At 38.9% G+C, this 17,070-nt stretch overlaps 1 protein-coding gene and 1 pseudogene across 6 annotated transcripts in view; one reads left to right on the top strand and one right to left on the bottom strand.

The window, feature by feature from the left end:
* EVI5 (ecotropic viral integration site 5) overlaps positions 1–17,070 on the top strand; it is a 256,816-nt gene that overhangs the window by 67,516 nt on the left and 172,230 nt on the right. The window contains exon 1 of one of the 6 annotated variants that reach the window (XM_012435438.3): positions 14,704–14,806. The exons of the other annotated variants lie outside the window; for them this stretch is intronic. Within the exon in view, the coding sequence (XP_012290861.2) occupies positions 14,793–14,806 (14 nt within the window). The 5' untranslated portion in view covers positions 14,704–14,792. Of the gene's footprint in view, positions 1–14,703; positions 14,807–17,070 lie in introns of those variants that run through there. 6 annotated transcript variants of the gene reach the window in all.
* LOC105705516 (AN1-type zinc finger protein 1-like) lies at positions 980–10,741 on the bottom strand (annotated as a pseudogene).

Below are 17,070 nucleotides of genomic sequence, written 5' to 3'. Positions count from 1 at the left end.
TACTTTTGGCAAGTGTCTTGCTTTGGTATTTATACATAGACTATAATGAAGTTGAGCTATCCCATCTTTCTTCTCATTTGTAACACATTCATACAAACAAAAAAGATGAATCCTACTGGAAGTAGGTCTTTATCAGAAATATGCCCCAGTGCAGTTGAGTGATACCATGAAAATCACTTTCCTGTCCTAGGCCTAACATTCTTTATGCAAAAATTAGGACATTGAATGAAGATGATCTCTATGTTTCTACAATTCATGTATACACATCAATTTATACATCATGATGTAGATAGACAGCAAGGCTATACTTTCCGTCCCCCATGATGCTGGGCGTGGCCATATAACTTGCTTAAAGCAAATGTGGTACATGTGTCTTATAACAGAAAACCGAAGTTTCTTTCATCTCTTTCTCCCTCTGCCAAAAGAATGACAGTGTCCCCAAAGGGTACTTTCCTTCATCTTTGATCCTGGAGTGAAAATGACATGGAGCAGTGCTATAGCTAGTCAACAACACTGACATTACTCACCAGGAAATGCACCTTTGTTGTTGTTAACTGCAGTGTAACCTAATGAAAGCTAATTAATTATAAGAATTTGTTAATAATTGAGGATCAGTACATAGTTAAACACAAGCACTCAAATTTAACAGAAAGCTGATAATGTAGGCAGGGTGCTGTGGCTCATGCCTGTAATTCCAGCACTTTGGGAGGCTGAGGCAGGAGGATCACTTGAACCTGGGAGGCAGAGGTTGCAGTGAACCAAGATTGTGCCTCCATACTCCAGCTTGGGCTATAGAGTAAGACTCCATCTCACCAAACCCCACCCCCCCAAAAAAACTAATAATGTAAAATATGACCTAAGTGGAAATAAGTTAAAAAGCAGCTTTTAAGAATTAAAAAAAATGCTTGTAGTAAAAGAAATCGACTTAAACATGTATATAGAATTTTCCTTGTGATTTCTGGCCTGAATCCTTGAATGACTACTCCAAGTATGATTCAACATTTTTACAAATTGTTATTCAAAATTAAGATATTCCAAGATTATATTTCCACCATTTTACAAAGGACAGTCCAATTTAGCAATCCAGGTTTCCAAAGTAAGTTCCATGGGTAGGGCTTCTCCTGAAGTAATGTGACAGCTTAATTTCTTAGCTGTTCATTTGTTTTGTCATTTTTTTCCTTTTTTAAAATAAAATAGAGACAGGGTCTCACTATGTTGCCCAGGGTGGTCTCAAACTCCTGAGTTCAAGTGATTCTCCTGCTTTGGCCTCCCAGAGTGTCAGGATTACAGGCATGAGCCACTGTGTCTGGCCTGTTATTGTCATCTTTAAGACTGGCTAGAGAAGAGGCAAAGTCTGTGACCTTTCTGATGCTCCTTCTGTGGCAAAAGAACATTGGTTTGCCCTTCTCTTTGCTCCCCTTAGGTAAGAAAACTTGAAAACAAACACTTTCTGTCTATGGCAATGATTTATTCCTATCAGCATACATCCTTAATTTCATCAGTGCAATTCCTTTGCAGCTGTTTCACTATTTTTGGCACCTTTCCCTGGTTTGTTTGCTGTCTCTCCTGATTTGAAATCAGTAATGTCTTTAACAAGTTTCTGAGTGGCAGCCATATGAGGCTGGGATTTCCAGTTTTTCACACTTGTGATCTGACTGATGACGATGTCTCACACAAAAATTATTCTCACAGTAAGGACATATAACTGCCACAAGTTCTCTTTCAGCACAGTCTTTGAAAGAGCATGGGTAAAATTTATGTTTATGTCTTCAATCTCTCATTGATTACTGTCATCTCAGGACAGCCATGAGACTGCCACTTCTGTGTTCAAGGCAAAATATTCCTGAATATCACACACAAATGAAAGAAAATCTTGCAGTGCTGCCCAGTGTTCAACTCTGCCATCTCTCTTGTGCCACCAAAGAACAGAAATTTTAAATTTTGATTAAGTCACAATTTCAAATTGTTTTTACAAATTGTGCTTTTTTGGTGATCCAAGATTATGGTTTCTTTCCTGTGTTTTTTTCTGGAAGTTTTATAGTTTTACATCTAGCTCTGTGATACACTTTGAGTTCATTTTCTGAATATGCACATCTAATTGTTCCTGTACCATTTATTGAAATGACTATTCTTTCTCCACTTAATTACTTTTGCATTTTTGTCAGATATCAGTTGGCCATATTTTTATGAGTCTGTTTCTGGGCTTGCTCTATTCTGTTCTTTTGGTCTATTTGTCTGTCTTAATGCCAGTAGAATACTGCCTTGATTATTGTAGGCTTATACTAAGTCTCGAAATCAGATAGTGTTAGACCTCCAAGGTTGTTCTATTTTTTGAGCTAATTTTGGTCTTTGGCATTCTCAAATGAATTTTACAATCAAGTTGTTAATTTCTACAAAAATGTCTGCTGAAATTTTGGTTGGGATTGCATTAAATCCCTAACAGTATTGCCTTCCTCTCCATGAACACAATGTATTTCTCAATTATTATTTGTCAGTGATATTGTTTTTGTAAACTTCATTTTTAATTGTTCATTGCTAGCATATGGAAATACAATTGTCAACACCTTCTGTGTTAAAAAGAAAATAGAATTGCTTGCCTCCCTTCCTCCCCTTCTGTCCTCCTCCCCCCCTCCTCCCTCCCTCCCTCCCCTCCTCCCCTCCTCCCCTTCTTCCTTCCTTCCTTCCTTTTTCATTGATGGGGACTCACTCTGTCACCTAGGCTGGAGTACAGTGGCACAATCTCTGCTCACTGCAACCTCTGCCTCCCGAGTTCATGCAATTCTCCTCCCTCAGTCTCCCGAGTAGCTAAGATTATGGGCGTATGCCACTACGACAGTTAATTTTTATATTTTTAGTAGAGATGGGTCACTCCTGACCTTAAGCGATTTGCCTGCCTTGGCCTCCCAGAGTGCTGGGATTACAGGCATGAGCCACTGCACCTGGCCCTACAATTATTTTTCTTATATTGATTGATGTATCCTGCAGCTTTGCTAAACTCACTTATTATTTTGGTCGATTTTTTTGGTTTTGTTTTTGTCTAGATTCCATTAGGTTTTCTATATAGATGAGCCTATCATCTGTGAATAAAAGCACTTTTACTTCTTTCCAATCTGGATGCCTTTTATCTGTTTTCTTGACTATTGCTACTGATTGGAACCTCCAGTATAAATTTGAATGGAAGTGGTGAATAGACATACCTGTTTTTCTGATCTTAAGAAAAAAGTGTTAAGCATATTTTTTTGTATATGCCCTTTGTCAGATTGAGGAATTTTTTTTTTTTTTTTTTTTTTTTTGGGTGAGACAGTGTCTTGCTCTGTCACCCAGGCTGGAATGCAGTGACACAATCTTGGCTTGTTGCTACCTCAGTCTCCCGGGCTCAAGTGATCCTTCCACCTTAGCCTCCTGAATAGCTAGAATTACATGCATGCACTACCACACTTGGCTAATTTTTAAAAATATATATTTTTGTAGAGACAGCGTCTTGCTTTGTTGCCTAGATTGTGCTCAAACTCCTAGCCTCAAGGACTTGGGTTCCCAAAGTGCTGGGATTACAGGTGCGAACCACTGTGACCAGCCCCTTTTCATTTCTTTCTTTCTTCTTCCATTTCTTTTTCTTTCTTTCTTTTAGAGACAGGGTCTTGCTCTGTCATTCAGGCTGCTGTAGTTCAGTGGTGCAATCAGGGCTCGATGTATGTAGCCTTGACCTCCTGGGCTCAAGTGGTTCTCCAAGCTCTGCCTCCTGGGACTACAGGCGTGTGCCACCATGCCTGGCTAATTTTTGTGCTTTTTTATAGAGACAGGGTTTTGCCAGGTTTCCCAGGCTGTTCTCAAACTCCTGGGCTCAAGTGATCCTCCCGCCTCTGCCTCCCAAAGTGCTGACATTACAGGCATGAGCCACTGCACTTGTTACCCCTTTCTATTTCTTTTTTTTTTTTTTTTTTTTTTTGAGACAGAGTCTCACACTGTCAACCTGGTTGGAGTGCAGTGGCATGATCTCAGCTCACTGCAGCTGCACCCCTTGGGTTCAAGTGATTCTCCTGCCTCAGCCTCCCAAGTAGCTGGGATAACAGGTGTCAGCCACTGTACCCAGCTAATTTTTGTATTTTTAGTAGAGACGAGGTTTCAACATCTTGGCCAGGCTCATCTTGAACTCCTGACCTCGTGATCTGCTCACCTCAGCGTCCCAAAATTTCTTGTTTGCTGAGAGTTTATGTAAAACTGATTTTGGATTTTGTCAAATGCTTTTTTTACCTCTACTGAAATGGTCATAAATGTTTTTCTTCTTTTAGTCTGATGATAGGGTAAATTCCATTGATTTTTCAGTGTTCAATCAACTTTGCATTCTTAGGACAAACCCCATTTCATCATGATAGGTTGTCTTTGTAAAATATTGGCTTCTGTTTGCTAAAATTTTGTTTGAAATACAGTGTGCCCTCCATATCCACAAGTTCTGCATTTGTAGAACCACAGATGGAAAATATTTTTTAAAATAAGAAATAAAACAACAATAAAAAATAATACAAATAAAAACTACATATAACTATTACATAATGTTTACATTAGGTACTAAAAGTCATCTAGAGTTGATTTAAAATATAAGGAGGATATGCATAGGTTATATGCAAATACTACATCATTTTATCTAAGGGATGTCACCACCCACAGGTTTTGGTATATTTGGCCTGGAACCAATCCCTGAAGGATATGGAGAGATGAGTGTATTTGCATCTATGTTCTTTAGGGAAATGGATATGAAGTTGTCTTGAAATGTCTTTGACCTTTCTCTGTAATGTCTTGTCACCTTGTAATGTCTGTGCAGCCTTTCTTTTCTAATAAAGTTATTTAGTGCTATAGTAATCCCTCTTTATGTGTTGGGGATATGTTCCAAGATGCCCAGGGGATACCTGAAACTGTGGATAGTTTCAGACCTCATTGTCATCAATTGGAACATATTTCTGTTCATGAATTCTACTCACAAATTTAATGCTGTTTTCATGTTAATTAAGCATTTATCGTACACTGTGACCATAACTTTTGTAGTTTAAAGTGCAACAGTAAAATTAGTGTACATTTATTTTTCCTTCACAGTTTCACAGATGGAAGATTTGTTCTTACCACAAATCTTAGCAGCCTTAGCATTCAGTTTTGTTTCTTTCCTCATTAAGTAGAGAACTTTCACCTTCTCACTTGAAGGAAGCACTTTAACAGCTTCTCTTTGACATATTCAAATTGCCAGCTTCACTACTCTTGTGGTTTGGGGCCATTGCCATTATTAAGTAGAATAAGGTTTAGTTGAATACAATCACTGTGATATTGCAATAGTGTATCTGATAGCTGACTCAGATGGCCACTAATGGATTCGTGGGCTGGTAGCACAGACCCCGTGGATACACTGGGCAAAGCAATGATTCACTTCCCAGTCAGAACAGAGTAGCATGGCATGAGATTTCATCGTGCTGCTCAGAATAGTACACAATTTAAAAGTTTTGAATTATTTACTTCTAGAACTTTCTGTTTAATATTTTTGGACCACAGTTGATTGTGGATAATTGAAACCATGATTGGCTGGGCCCGGTAGCTCACACCTATAATCTCAGCACTTTGGAAGGCCAAGGCAGGCGGATGACCTGAGGTCAGGAGTTCGAGACCCACTTGTCCAATGTGGCGAAACTCTTGTCTCTGCTAAAAGTACAACAATTAGCTGGGCATGGTGGCGGGTACCTGTAACCTCAGCTACTCCAGAGGGTGAGGCAGGAGAATTGCTTGAACCCAGGAGGCAGAGATTGTAGTGAGCAGAGATCATGCCTCTGCACTCTGCTCTCCAGCCTGAGTGACAGAGCAAGATTTCATCTCCAAAAAAATAAAAAATAAAAAAAAAAGAAAGAAAGAAACCATGGCAAGTGAAACCGTCTATAAGAGGCGACTATTGTACATCTTTGTTGGCTGTTTACATGTTATATCAGGTATTGAGAGAAGAGTAGTAACTTCAAATTATAATTGTGGATTATCTATTTCTTTTTAAATTCTGTCTTTCATGTAATTTGAAGTTCTATTTTAGGTATTTAAACATTTAGGATTGTTATGTCTTCTTGTAAAATGACTTTTTTTTTTTTTTTTGAGACCGAGTTGTGCTCTGTCACCCAGGATGGAGTGCAGTGGTATGATCTCTGCTCACTGTAGCCTCTGTCTCACAGGTTCAAGCAATTCTTCTGTGTCAGCCTCCCGAGTAGTTGGGACTACAGGCTCACGCTGCCACGCCCAGCTAATTCTTACATTCTTAGTAGAGACGGGATTTCACCCTACTGGCCAGGCTGGTCTTGAACTCTTGACCTCGTGATCTACCCACCTTCGCCTCCCAAAGTGCTGGGATTACGGGCGTGAGTCACCATGCCTGGCCATAAAATGACCTTTTTTTTGAGATGGAGTCTTGCTCTGTCTCTCAGGCTGATGTGCAGTGGCGCGATCTCAGCTCACTGTAGCCTCAGCCTCCCGAGTAACTGGGACTACAGGTGCATACCACGCCCGGCTGATTCTTGTATTTTTAGTAGAGACTGGGTTTCACTGTGTGAGCCAGGATGATCTCGATCCCCTGACCTTGTGATCTGCCTGCCTTGGCCTCTCAAAGTGCTGGGATTACAGGTGTGAGCCATTGTGACTAGCCTAAAATGACCTTCTTTATCTCTGGTAATGTTTGCTTGGAAATCTACTTTATCTTATAATAATATACTCACCCTAGCTTCCTTTTGAATAGTGTTAACATCTTATATATTTTCCCAGCCTTTTACTTGTATTCTATTTTTTTCTTTATCTTTAAATTTTTGTTTGTTTGTTTGTGTTTGAGACAGGGTTTTACTCTGTCACCCAGGCTGTAGTGCAGTGGTATGATCATAGCTTGCTGTAGCCTTCACCTCCTAGGCTCAAGCAGTTCCCCCATCTCAGCCTCCCAAGTAACTGGGACTACAAAATTATTATTTTTTTAGAGTTGATATCCCACTATGTTGCCCAGGCTGTTCTTGAACTCCTGGACTCAAGCAATCCTCTTGCCTTAGCCTCTCAAAATGTTGGGGATTACATGTGCAAGCCATCATACCTAGCCTTTTAAAAAATCTTTAAAGTTTGTCTATTTGGTAGCATATAGTTGGGTCTTGCTTTTAAAAATACAATCTGACAGTCTTTGTCTTTTAATTGGGTTATTTAAACCATTTTATTATTTTTTTATTGAAGTTTTATTTTTTGCTGACATTTACATTCATCTCAAGCAATAGGTTGGATACATCTTTGCTTTACACTGCTTCGTTTTGTGACCAGCAGCTGGCCTCTATCTGGAATACACCAGACTCACGACAGATGGAAAAGACACCTAGTTGAAATACCTTAAAGCATCCTCTAGGGAGTGGTACACATAATTTCTACTTAAATTTTATTGGCCAGAGTAAGTCAGAGGGCCAAACTTTTTATGAGTGAATCTAGCAGAGATGGATCTAAAATTCACACTTTTAAAGGGTACAGTTTAGTGGTTTTTGCAACTACTACTACTGTCCAAATTCCCATTTAGAATATTTCCATCACCCCAAAAAGAAACTCTGTACCCATTAGTCTCCCCATTTCACTCTCCTTCCAGCCCCTGGTAACCACTAATATATTTTCTGTCTATGGATTTGCCTATTCTGGACATTTCGTTATGATGGAATGATACAATAAACAGTTTGTAATTGGCTTCTTTCATACAACATAATGTTTTTGAGATTTTGAGGAAAATAGGTTATTTACATTTAGGTGATTATTAATATTGTTATATTTAAACTTATCATCTTCTATTGTTGTTTCCTTTAATTCTGCCGTCTTTTGACTTTATTGAATATTTTTATGATTTTGTTATAGTTCATTTATTGATTTATAAGCCATAACTCTGTTATTTTAGCGGTTAAGATATAAATCTTTAACTTATCAGTTAAAAGACCCTCCCTTTGAGGGTTATACCACTTTACATGTACTGTAAGAACGTTGTAATAACACACTTGCATTTCTCCTGTCCAGGACTTTGTGCTAGTTTTGTCATACATTTTACTTTTATGTATGTCATAAACTCTATACTACATTATTTTTTAACTCAACAGTCAATTATCTTTAAATGAGATTGAAATAATAAGAAAAAACTTTTATGTGTTTACCTATTTAGTTACCATTTCTAGTCTCTTCTGTCCGTTCTTTAGATCCAGATTTCCATCTGGTATCATTTTCTTCTTGAAATACTTTTTTTTAATGTTTCATGTAGTGTGGTGGTATTGGTGATGAATTATTTAGCTTTTGTATGTCTGAGAAAGTTGTCATTTTGGCTTTGATTTTTAAGTATATTTCTTTGACTATAGAATTCTATTTAATAGGTTGACAGTTTTTATTTTCTAAATATTTTAATGATGCAATTTCATCTATTTCTGTCATGTTTTCAGTGAGAAATTTGATGTGTTCCTATCTTTTTGTTTGTTTGCTACTGTCAAGCATATTTGTTTCTTTGTATATGTCTTTTTTCTCTGCTTTATCGCTGGTTTTAAGCAATTTGATTCTGAGGTGCCATTGTTCTTTTCCATGTTTCTTACCTTCTCAATTTGTTGAACTTCTTATGGATTTATAGTTTTCTTCAAATTTGGAAATTTTGGAGGCAGTGTTTTCTTCAAATAATTGTTTGCCCCTTTCATGCCTCTTCCTTAGAGACTCACATATTAGGCCACTTGAAATTGTTCCACAGCTCACTGATGCTTTGCTCATTTTTTGGAAAGATGCTACGTATTCAAGTTCACTAATACTGTCTTTTGCCATGTGTTGCTGTTAACCCCATCTAGTGTATTTTTTATCTCTCACATTGTATTACAGTTTTATCTTTAGAAGTTGGAGCTGTTTTTTAATATGTCTCAAAAGTTGTAACTGCATTCTGTATATTCAAAAGCATATTAAACTTTTGAATACGGTTATAATAACTTTTAATGGGATGGTCTGGCAATTTTTTTTTCTTGTGAGATACTGGCTGGTACATTTTAAAGTAATTGCTTTTAATTATAAAAAATTCTCCAAATAGGAAAAGATGATGAAAAGTTAAATTAAGACTCAGAATCAGAACTGTAGTTCTTTGGCGTCCCTTGCTGGGAAGAGGTGGGCCTGGTGTATGACTGGGTGATAAGTGCTGAGGACAGTGGTGACAACGTCCATCTCGACCCTTCACTGCTCATGGCACAGAACACACCACCCACCTGAGACCTTTCACTGCTCATGGCACAGAACACACCACCCACCTGAGACCTTCGCAGCACTGACCTCCGAACAGCAGGACTCTGTCCCTGGCAGAGCTGTACCTGAGTGGTCCCGAGGGACAGTGTGTTTGTGGAATTAATACTTCAGGCTTAGCTAATGAAACAAAACAGAAGCCCTCTCTTCCCCTACTTGTCAAAATATCCTCAAAATGTAAGATTTTTCTAAAAAAATCAAATTCTTGCTTGTGCCCAATTTTCTGCTAAGTCTCTAAAACCCACATCAAGGACACGGGATGCAAAATGACACCTCAATGGAACAGCTATAGTCTAATGCACAATGAGCGCTCAGAAGGAAGATTAAAGTGCTAAGTTTCGTCATCTGTCTCAGGGAGGAGCCAGCATTCTGTATTTTTTTTCTGACTACAGACGCGGTGTCCTAGGAGCAGTGCACAGCCTCTGGTCTCCTGGCCGGGAGAGTGGCTCCTGCATATCATCAGCTTCCTCCCCACAGCTGCCCCACCCAGGCCTCCCTGAACCCAGTCACCTTGGCTGCCTTCCTCCTGCCTGGACGGCTTAGGGTGGGACTCCCTGTACCTGCCTGTCCACCCAGGAAAGGTGCACCTCATAGGATCTCCAGGCAGCTGCTCAGGCCCCGCAAGGTGAGGCACTCATTTATTTGGGGTGGTACAGGGAGCAATCAGGCTCACTTTAGCTATTTTCTGACAGAAGGGAAAAGCCAGACATACTGGGTAGTTTTGTATGTAAATGGAATATGTTAAGACTAAACTTTGTAACCAAAATCCACGTATTTTTAAAAAGTAAGTCCATCTCCCAATCCCCATTAGAAAAAAATAAAATTTATCAAGACAAGAATAAAAATGCACAGACTTACAAGGTGTTTTATCTGGAGTGTGCAAGAGCCTGCTTGGAGGAAGGCCAGCTAAGACACCTTTCTTTCTGCATGTGCAGAAAACCCCGCACAGTCTGCTTCAACAAGACCCCACTGTGGTGATGGAGGGGCCTGAGACGCCCACTCTGACTGGTTCAGGGAGACAACTACCCTCTTCAGTAGAGGAGAAGGCTGGTGTGGGGCAGAAGTTCAAGCCTCTGAACCTAGTCGTATCCCCAACAATGAGCCCTAAGCAGCACCCCTTCCTGCCACACTGGGACGAGATCTGTGTGGACACATGCAGATAGGGCTCCTGACATTGGGCGGAGCACACCCCACCAAAGCCACGGAGCTTCCCTTCTCGGGTCTGAGTTCCCCGGGTCTGGGGGTAGTGGGATGCCCCTCTGCCCCTGTTCTGGTTTCTTAGGCCCATCATGGACACACAGGCGTCATCACCCTGGACTTCGCTGTGGCAAGTGTATACTGTAAGGTGGGGTCTGTACCAGTCTTTGCCCATGGCTCCAGGAGACCCACCTGAGCACCCTCCATTGCCTTGGAGCTGGGCACTGCACTGGGGGCTGAGCACTTCTCTCGGCTCCTCTTTCATCCTGAGCGGAGGCAACAAGGCAGCTGGGGCAGATCTCTGAGCTGGGTGGAGGTGGTCTACGCAGGGCCCTTGCCTGCCGCGTTCCTGACCTCCTGGGCTGGCTCCCTCTGCCACTAGGCCATCCTGTGCACTGTGGGTGCTGGGCAGCCCTGAGCTCCCCTGTTGGGACCGTCAGCATCTGGTCTATACTGTGCCAGCAGCACGTGGTCTCACCAGCTGGATGCTTTTTATTTTTCAAATATGTCTTTGATAAAGCTGGAAACGATAATTTAAAAACATGGGCAATTCTAACATTTGAGTTAATGCTGGTTTGCTTTTGATGGATTGATTTTCCCCCTTCATTATTGTTTATACCTTTCTTTTGCTTTGCATGCCTCATTTTTTTTTTTTTTTGAAATAAAATCTCACTCACTCTGTCACCCAGTCTCGAGTACAGTGGCCTGATTGTGGCTCGCTGCAGCCTTGACTTCCTGGGCTCAGGTGATCCTCCCACGTCTGCCTCCCAAGTAGCTGGGACTACAGGTGTGCGCCATCATGCCTGGCTAATTTTTGTATATTTTATAGAGATGGGGTTTCACCTTGTTACTCTGGCTGGTCTCGAAGCCTGATAATTTTTGATTGAATAACTGACATTGTGAATTTTATCTTGTTGTGTTTGATTATTTTCTGTTTTCCTATAAATATTGAATTTTGTTCTGGTATGCAGTTAAATTACTTCAAAAGAATATGCTCTAGAGTAATGCAGAGCCTAGGACTATTATTCTCCACTACTGAGGCAGACCCTTTTGTGTGCTCTACCCAATGTGTCTTGAAACAGTAGCTTTTCCAGTCTGGCTGGCGGGAATAGGTATAATTCTCTATCCTTGTGTGAATGTTAGCCATGGTTACATCTAATCTTTCCTGGTGGTTGATTCTCTGGCTATGGGTAGTTTCCTTACATGAATGCATTGATCAGTTCCCAGCTGAATATTTGATGGAGATCTACTAATCTGTGAAGATCTTTGTATAGTTCTTTTATCTCTGGTCGTGTCCTATGAACTCTAGCCACCTTGGTCTCACTGCCATTGAGTACCTGAAATGTGGCTTGTCTGACTTGTGATGACTGTCTTCATCATCTCCTCAATTCAGGGAGCACACAAGGCTGCACCTCAATTTTCCCCACCTTTTACAGGGCCCAGAAACTTAATTTTCAGGGTGGTTAAGATGGCAGTCATGGAGTTTACGTTACTTATGTCCTGAGTCTCAGGAATTCTTTTTTCAATGCTGCCTGTTGTCTAAAATCTTTTTTTTTTTTTTTTTTTTTTTTTTTTTTTTAAAGAGAGGGTCTTACTCTGTTGCTCAGGCTGGAGTGTAATGGTGCAGTCACAGCTCACTGCAGCCTTGACCTCCTGGGCTCAGGTGATCTTCCACCTCTGCCTCCCGAATAGCTGGGACTACAGGTGTGTGCCACCACAACTGGCTAATTTTTGTATTTTTTATAGAGATGGGGCTTCACCATGTTGTCCAGGCTGGTCTCTAACACCTGGGCTGAAGCAATCTGCCTGCCTTGGCCTCCCAGGGTATTAGAATTACAGGCATGAGTGACTGCACTCAGCCTAAAGTCTTGAACATTGTTTTGATATAATTTAATATATTTTGTTCAATCTTTTTTGGTTGTTTCAGGAAAGAGGGTAAATCTAGTCTCTCTTATTTCATCGTGGCAAGAATGAAACAATTTTTCATATAAAGTTTTACATTTTCTTTGGCATGGGAAGAAGTCTGAATAGAATTAGAAAAATTGATTTATATTATATGACAATTAGATATTGGAGTTAATACCATATATAAATATATTCTGAGCGTTACCTCTGCTTAGCTTTAAAAAAATTTACTGCTGAGGTAATTGTTGAAGTAATTGCATAATTTTATTGCTGAGGTAATTTTTACTTTAAATAGACCTGTTCTCAGGCTTGGTCCCTTCCTATTGAGATGGAGATAGACAACAGAAGCTTGAAGGAAATTCACAGGGAACAGGATGTAGATTTTGAATCTGGCCTAATTGAGCCCCATAGAATAGGACCTAATGTCAGTTCACACACAGCTGGTGGCAGAATCTAGGACTTTCTAGATCATTTCCTAGAAAGTCCTAGAAAGTCCTTTTAAAGGTTTTCTTTTGCTCTCAGCGCTCAATGGGTAAGGTGGAAAGCTGGATGTGCCACATGTGATTTGTGGGTTTAGTGTGTGTATGTGTGTTTCAGTTTTAACTTTTTACCTGTTTGTTTACTACATTTTAAAGGTTTTGAGCAAATCACTTGGTCAGAAGTTTTGGGAAGAGATAGTCTTTTAAAATAATATGTAGAAAAAGTTTCTTGGATAAGATGAAATTAGAAGAGGATCTTGAAAGATCAAAGTGGAGTGTTAGGTTGTGTGAAGGCCGTTATGAGCAAATAGCTTCTTAGAGAACAGGAAATGACAGGGACCATTAAATAAAGCAAAAGGGGGTACATGATAGAAAAATAGTGGGACATGAAGCTGGGGCAGGACTGACAAAGTAAAGCACTTATAGACAGTTCTAAAGGGTGTAAAGGAGTGTTAAGTGTTCAATTCGTTATTATATTACAAGGATCAAGTAGTTTATAATAAAGATAACTTCTGGTATAGATTTTGTAAGACCAAAGTTGAATTCGTCTTTATGGTTGTGATCAATAATTACTGTGCAACCAATATACACAAAGCACTATATTAAAATTGTTGTAGGCGAGGTGTGGGTATAGATGAATTGCTTGTTCCCAAATAATTCACAATTTACCCCAGAGCACCAGATGTGTTTGATGTATATGTTGACAACTAAGGAATAATTACTAGAGTTGTTTAAAGATGTTCAGAAAAGAGATTTTGACAAGAACTTGAAGAAATAAAAGGAGCAGAAGTTTAAGTCACTCTTTACCCTTGTGTGGAAATACTAAAAAATTTGAACTTTGGGGTTCAAATTTTGAGTCGTGTGTGTGTGTGCGCTTTTAAAAATCATTAAAACTCAGAATCCATGGGAAGGATTTATATGTAGAGAATGAGTTTTATATGTATTTATATGTAGAGATTGTTCCCTTAGGAGAACAATCCTGGTCGAAAAACACCTCTCTGACTTTAGTAAAAAGTAAAGGTCAGGTGTGTGACTCATGCCTGTAATCCCAGGATTTTGAAAGTCCAAGGCGGGAGAAATGCATGAGGCCAGGAGTTCAAGACCATCCTGGGAAACATAGCAAGACCCCATTAGTACAAAAAAGAAAAGAATTAGCTGGTGTGATGGCATGTTTCTATAGTCCTAGCTACCTAGGAGGCTCAGGCATAAAGTTGCTGGAGCCCAGAAATTCAAGGTTTGCAATGAGCTCTCATCATACTATTGCACTCCAGCCTGGGTGACAGAGTAAGACCCTTTCTGAAAAATAAGATTAAATAAAGTAAAATGACAAACAGTAAGCCCTAGTGCTCTTCCTCCTGTTCTGTCCTACCACCCCACCAACTAGTAAGTCTGGAGAAAAATTGTAAGAATAATAATTTATGAATGGAGAAAGGAAGGGGAAAAAATAATAATAATTTAAATTCTCTCTACTTCTGTGGTTTTGTAATGTAGATATGTAAGTTATATATCTAAAATAAAAATTGTGAGATACAACTTGTACTTTGTAGCATAACAAAGTAGATGCTTTTATTTAGGATTTATTCTTCCCTTCCCCAAATGTCGATGATTCTTTGGTTGTGTTAACTCTCTTTGATTCAGAAAGCATAAAACTAGCAACATTTTAGAAAATTAAAATTTAAGAAATAATGAAAATATCAAATTCTATAAAGAAACTTTTTTCGTAGTTTTACTGCAGCTATTACTTTTTAAAAATAAGTGCCATGTGGCAACCCCAGAAAGATGTGAAGAAATGGTTTAGTGTAGTGTCAAAGATCTGTTTGATGAAAGTTAATAATTGATAGCTTTAAAGTTGAAATAGGATACTTTTTTTCCCCTTGTGTGTTAAATGCGCTTTTCTTTTTTCATTTTAAAAACACAAAGTCTTTGGCAGAGATGAATTTATGGAGGTAAGTCTCAAGTGTAATAGAATTGCATTTTAACTGAGGAGGGGAATGTTGCTAATTTAAATTTTGAGTGAGCCATTATTTGGCAATCCAGAAATATTTGTTCCCTTTTATTCTGTTATTTGGAATCATATTTTGCTTTTTAGCATATTTTGGGGGCTGACATGAGAATGAAGAAACAGAAAGGGTTTACTGATTTATTTATTTATGAGATAGGGTCTCACTCTGTCACCCAGGCTGGAGTGCAGTGGTGCAATCTTGGCTCACTGCAACCTCTGCCTCCCGACTTCAAGCGATTCTCTGACCCCAGCCTCCCAAGTAGCTTGGATTAAAGGCGTGCACCACTGTGCCCGGCTACTTTTTTTATTTTTTGGTAGAGACGGGGTTTCACCATGTTAGTCAGGCTGACCTCAAATTCCTGACCTCAAGTGATTGGCCTGCTTCAGTCTCCCAGAGTGCTGGATTATTAGGTGTGAGCCACTGCGCCCAGCCAGAAAGTGTTCTTTTTAAACTAGTAAATGTATTTTATGATTTTTAAAATAGTAAACAGGAATATTTGAAACCTTAATTTATATATCTTTATATCCTACTAAAAGGTAGTTCTGTATTGTCCAGTATGGTAGCCAGTAACCATATGTGTCAATTGAATACCCCAAATCTGGCTGGTTTGACTTGCGTGCGATATGCTGTAAGAGTAAAATATGTACTAGATTTTAAAACTTGATTTGAAAAAGAGACTATCTTGGTAATTGAAAAAATTTTGTTTGCCTATTGAAGTGACATTTCAACTGTATTTTATAAAATAAATTATTAAAATTAATTTCAGGCTGGGCATGGTGTTTCACTTCTGTAATGCTAGCACTTTGGAAGGTCTAGGTGAGAGGGTTTCTTAAGCCCAGGAGTGGGAAACCAGCCTCTCAAGATGCCATCTCTATTTAAACAAATAAAAATAAAAAAAATATGTTTTTTCATCTTTTTTTTTTAAAGCTTTTAATTGTAGTCACTAGAACATTTAGCATTATATAAGTAGACTGCATTATATTTCTTTTGGATAGGCTGATCTAGGTGATCTAATGTTCATATTATAATTTTACCACCATAGCATTACCTCAGTTTTCCTGAGGATGCTCTCCATAAAACATCCAGCAATACCAAGAAAGTGAAGAGCTTGCTAGCAAAAGAGGTATTTTCAAGTCTCTATTTAAAATTTCGTGTATTTTTAATCATAGGAAAGGTCTTTATATCTTAATTTGAAGTCTTTATTCTTGTTTTATTGAGGATTTTTTTTATCAGTTGTCTGATTTCCTAAAGAATTTAATGATATAATTAATTAAAAGAATTCATTTTACTACCTTTTCTGTGGCAATTAACTTAGCTTAAGATAGTCTCTTGAAATTAAGAAATCTAAGAAGTGAAGTTGGCTAGGCTTGTCTGTCTGGAATGTCTGTATAAAGTAATCTCTATACTCTTAGTTTCTGATCATAATATTTAGGAGGATCCTATAAGTCTTCTCCAAGCCCTGATCTTAAAGAAACACAGAAAAAAAATCTGTATTTTTCAGAACTAGAGAGATCCCTGTCATTTAGGTACCTTTCTTCTGTGTTGTCTCTGAGGTGTTTCCTGTTCTCATTCCTTGTGTCTTCTCTGAATTCTCTCTGTTACAGTATTTGTATTGCTGTGAGACATGAATTTGTGCTTTATTTTGTTGCTGTGAAAGGATGTGATTCCTCTCTGAGTTAGGCATGTAGTTTTGCTATGGTCTATTTGTTATCCTTTAAAATTCATGTGTTGAAATCTTATCCCTTGGATCTGGCCCAGTAGTAATATAATGGGCCTTTGGGAGTCTGTAATCTCATAAATGGGACTAGTGCCATTATAAGAGGCTTGAGGGAGTCCTTTTGCCCCTTCCACCATGTGAGGGCACATAAAAGCCTCCATCTATGAGAAACAGGTCCTTACCTCATGTCAAACTTGCAGGTGCCTTGATCTTGGGCTTCCCACCCTCCAGAACAGTAAGCAATAAATTTTTGTTGTTTAAAAATTATTCAGTACAAGATATTTTGTTATAGAAGTGCAGATGGACTAAACGAAATTTGTTGTTACTCATTTTCCTTTCTTTTAGCTGGTAAGTTGCTATCTTTCACCTAGCACATTCATATCCTGTTTCTTTGGTGTTACATTACAAAGAGATGTTTGAATCTTGTGTTTGAAAAGTTGCTTTCTCCATAATAAATCTCTCTGCCTTTTTGTTGAGACAGGGTCTTTGC

This window comes from Aotus nancymaae, unplaced genomic scaffold (assembly GCF_030222135.1).
Source record: "Aotus nancymaae isolate 86718 unplaced genomic scaffold, 86718_ANA_hifiasm-v0.15.2.pri h1tg000122l, whole genome shotgun sequence".
NCBI classification, from domain to species: Eukaryota; Metazoa; Chordata; class Mammalia; order Primates; family Aotidae; genus Aotus; species Aotus nancymaae.
The sequence above is the reverse complement of the archived record's forward strand: the minus strand, read 5'-3'. Positions and strand labels throughout refer to the sequence as shown.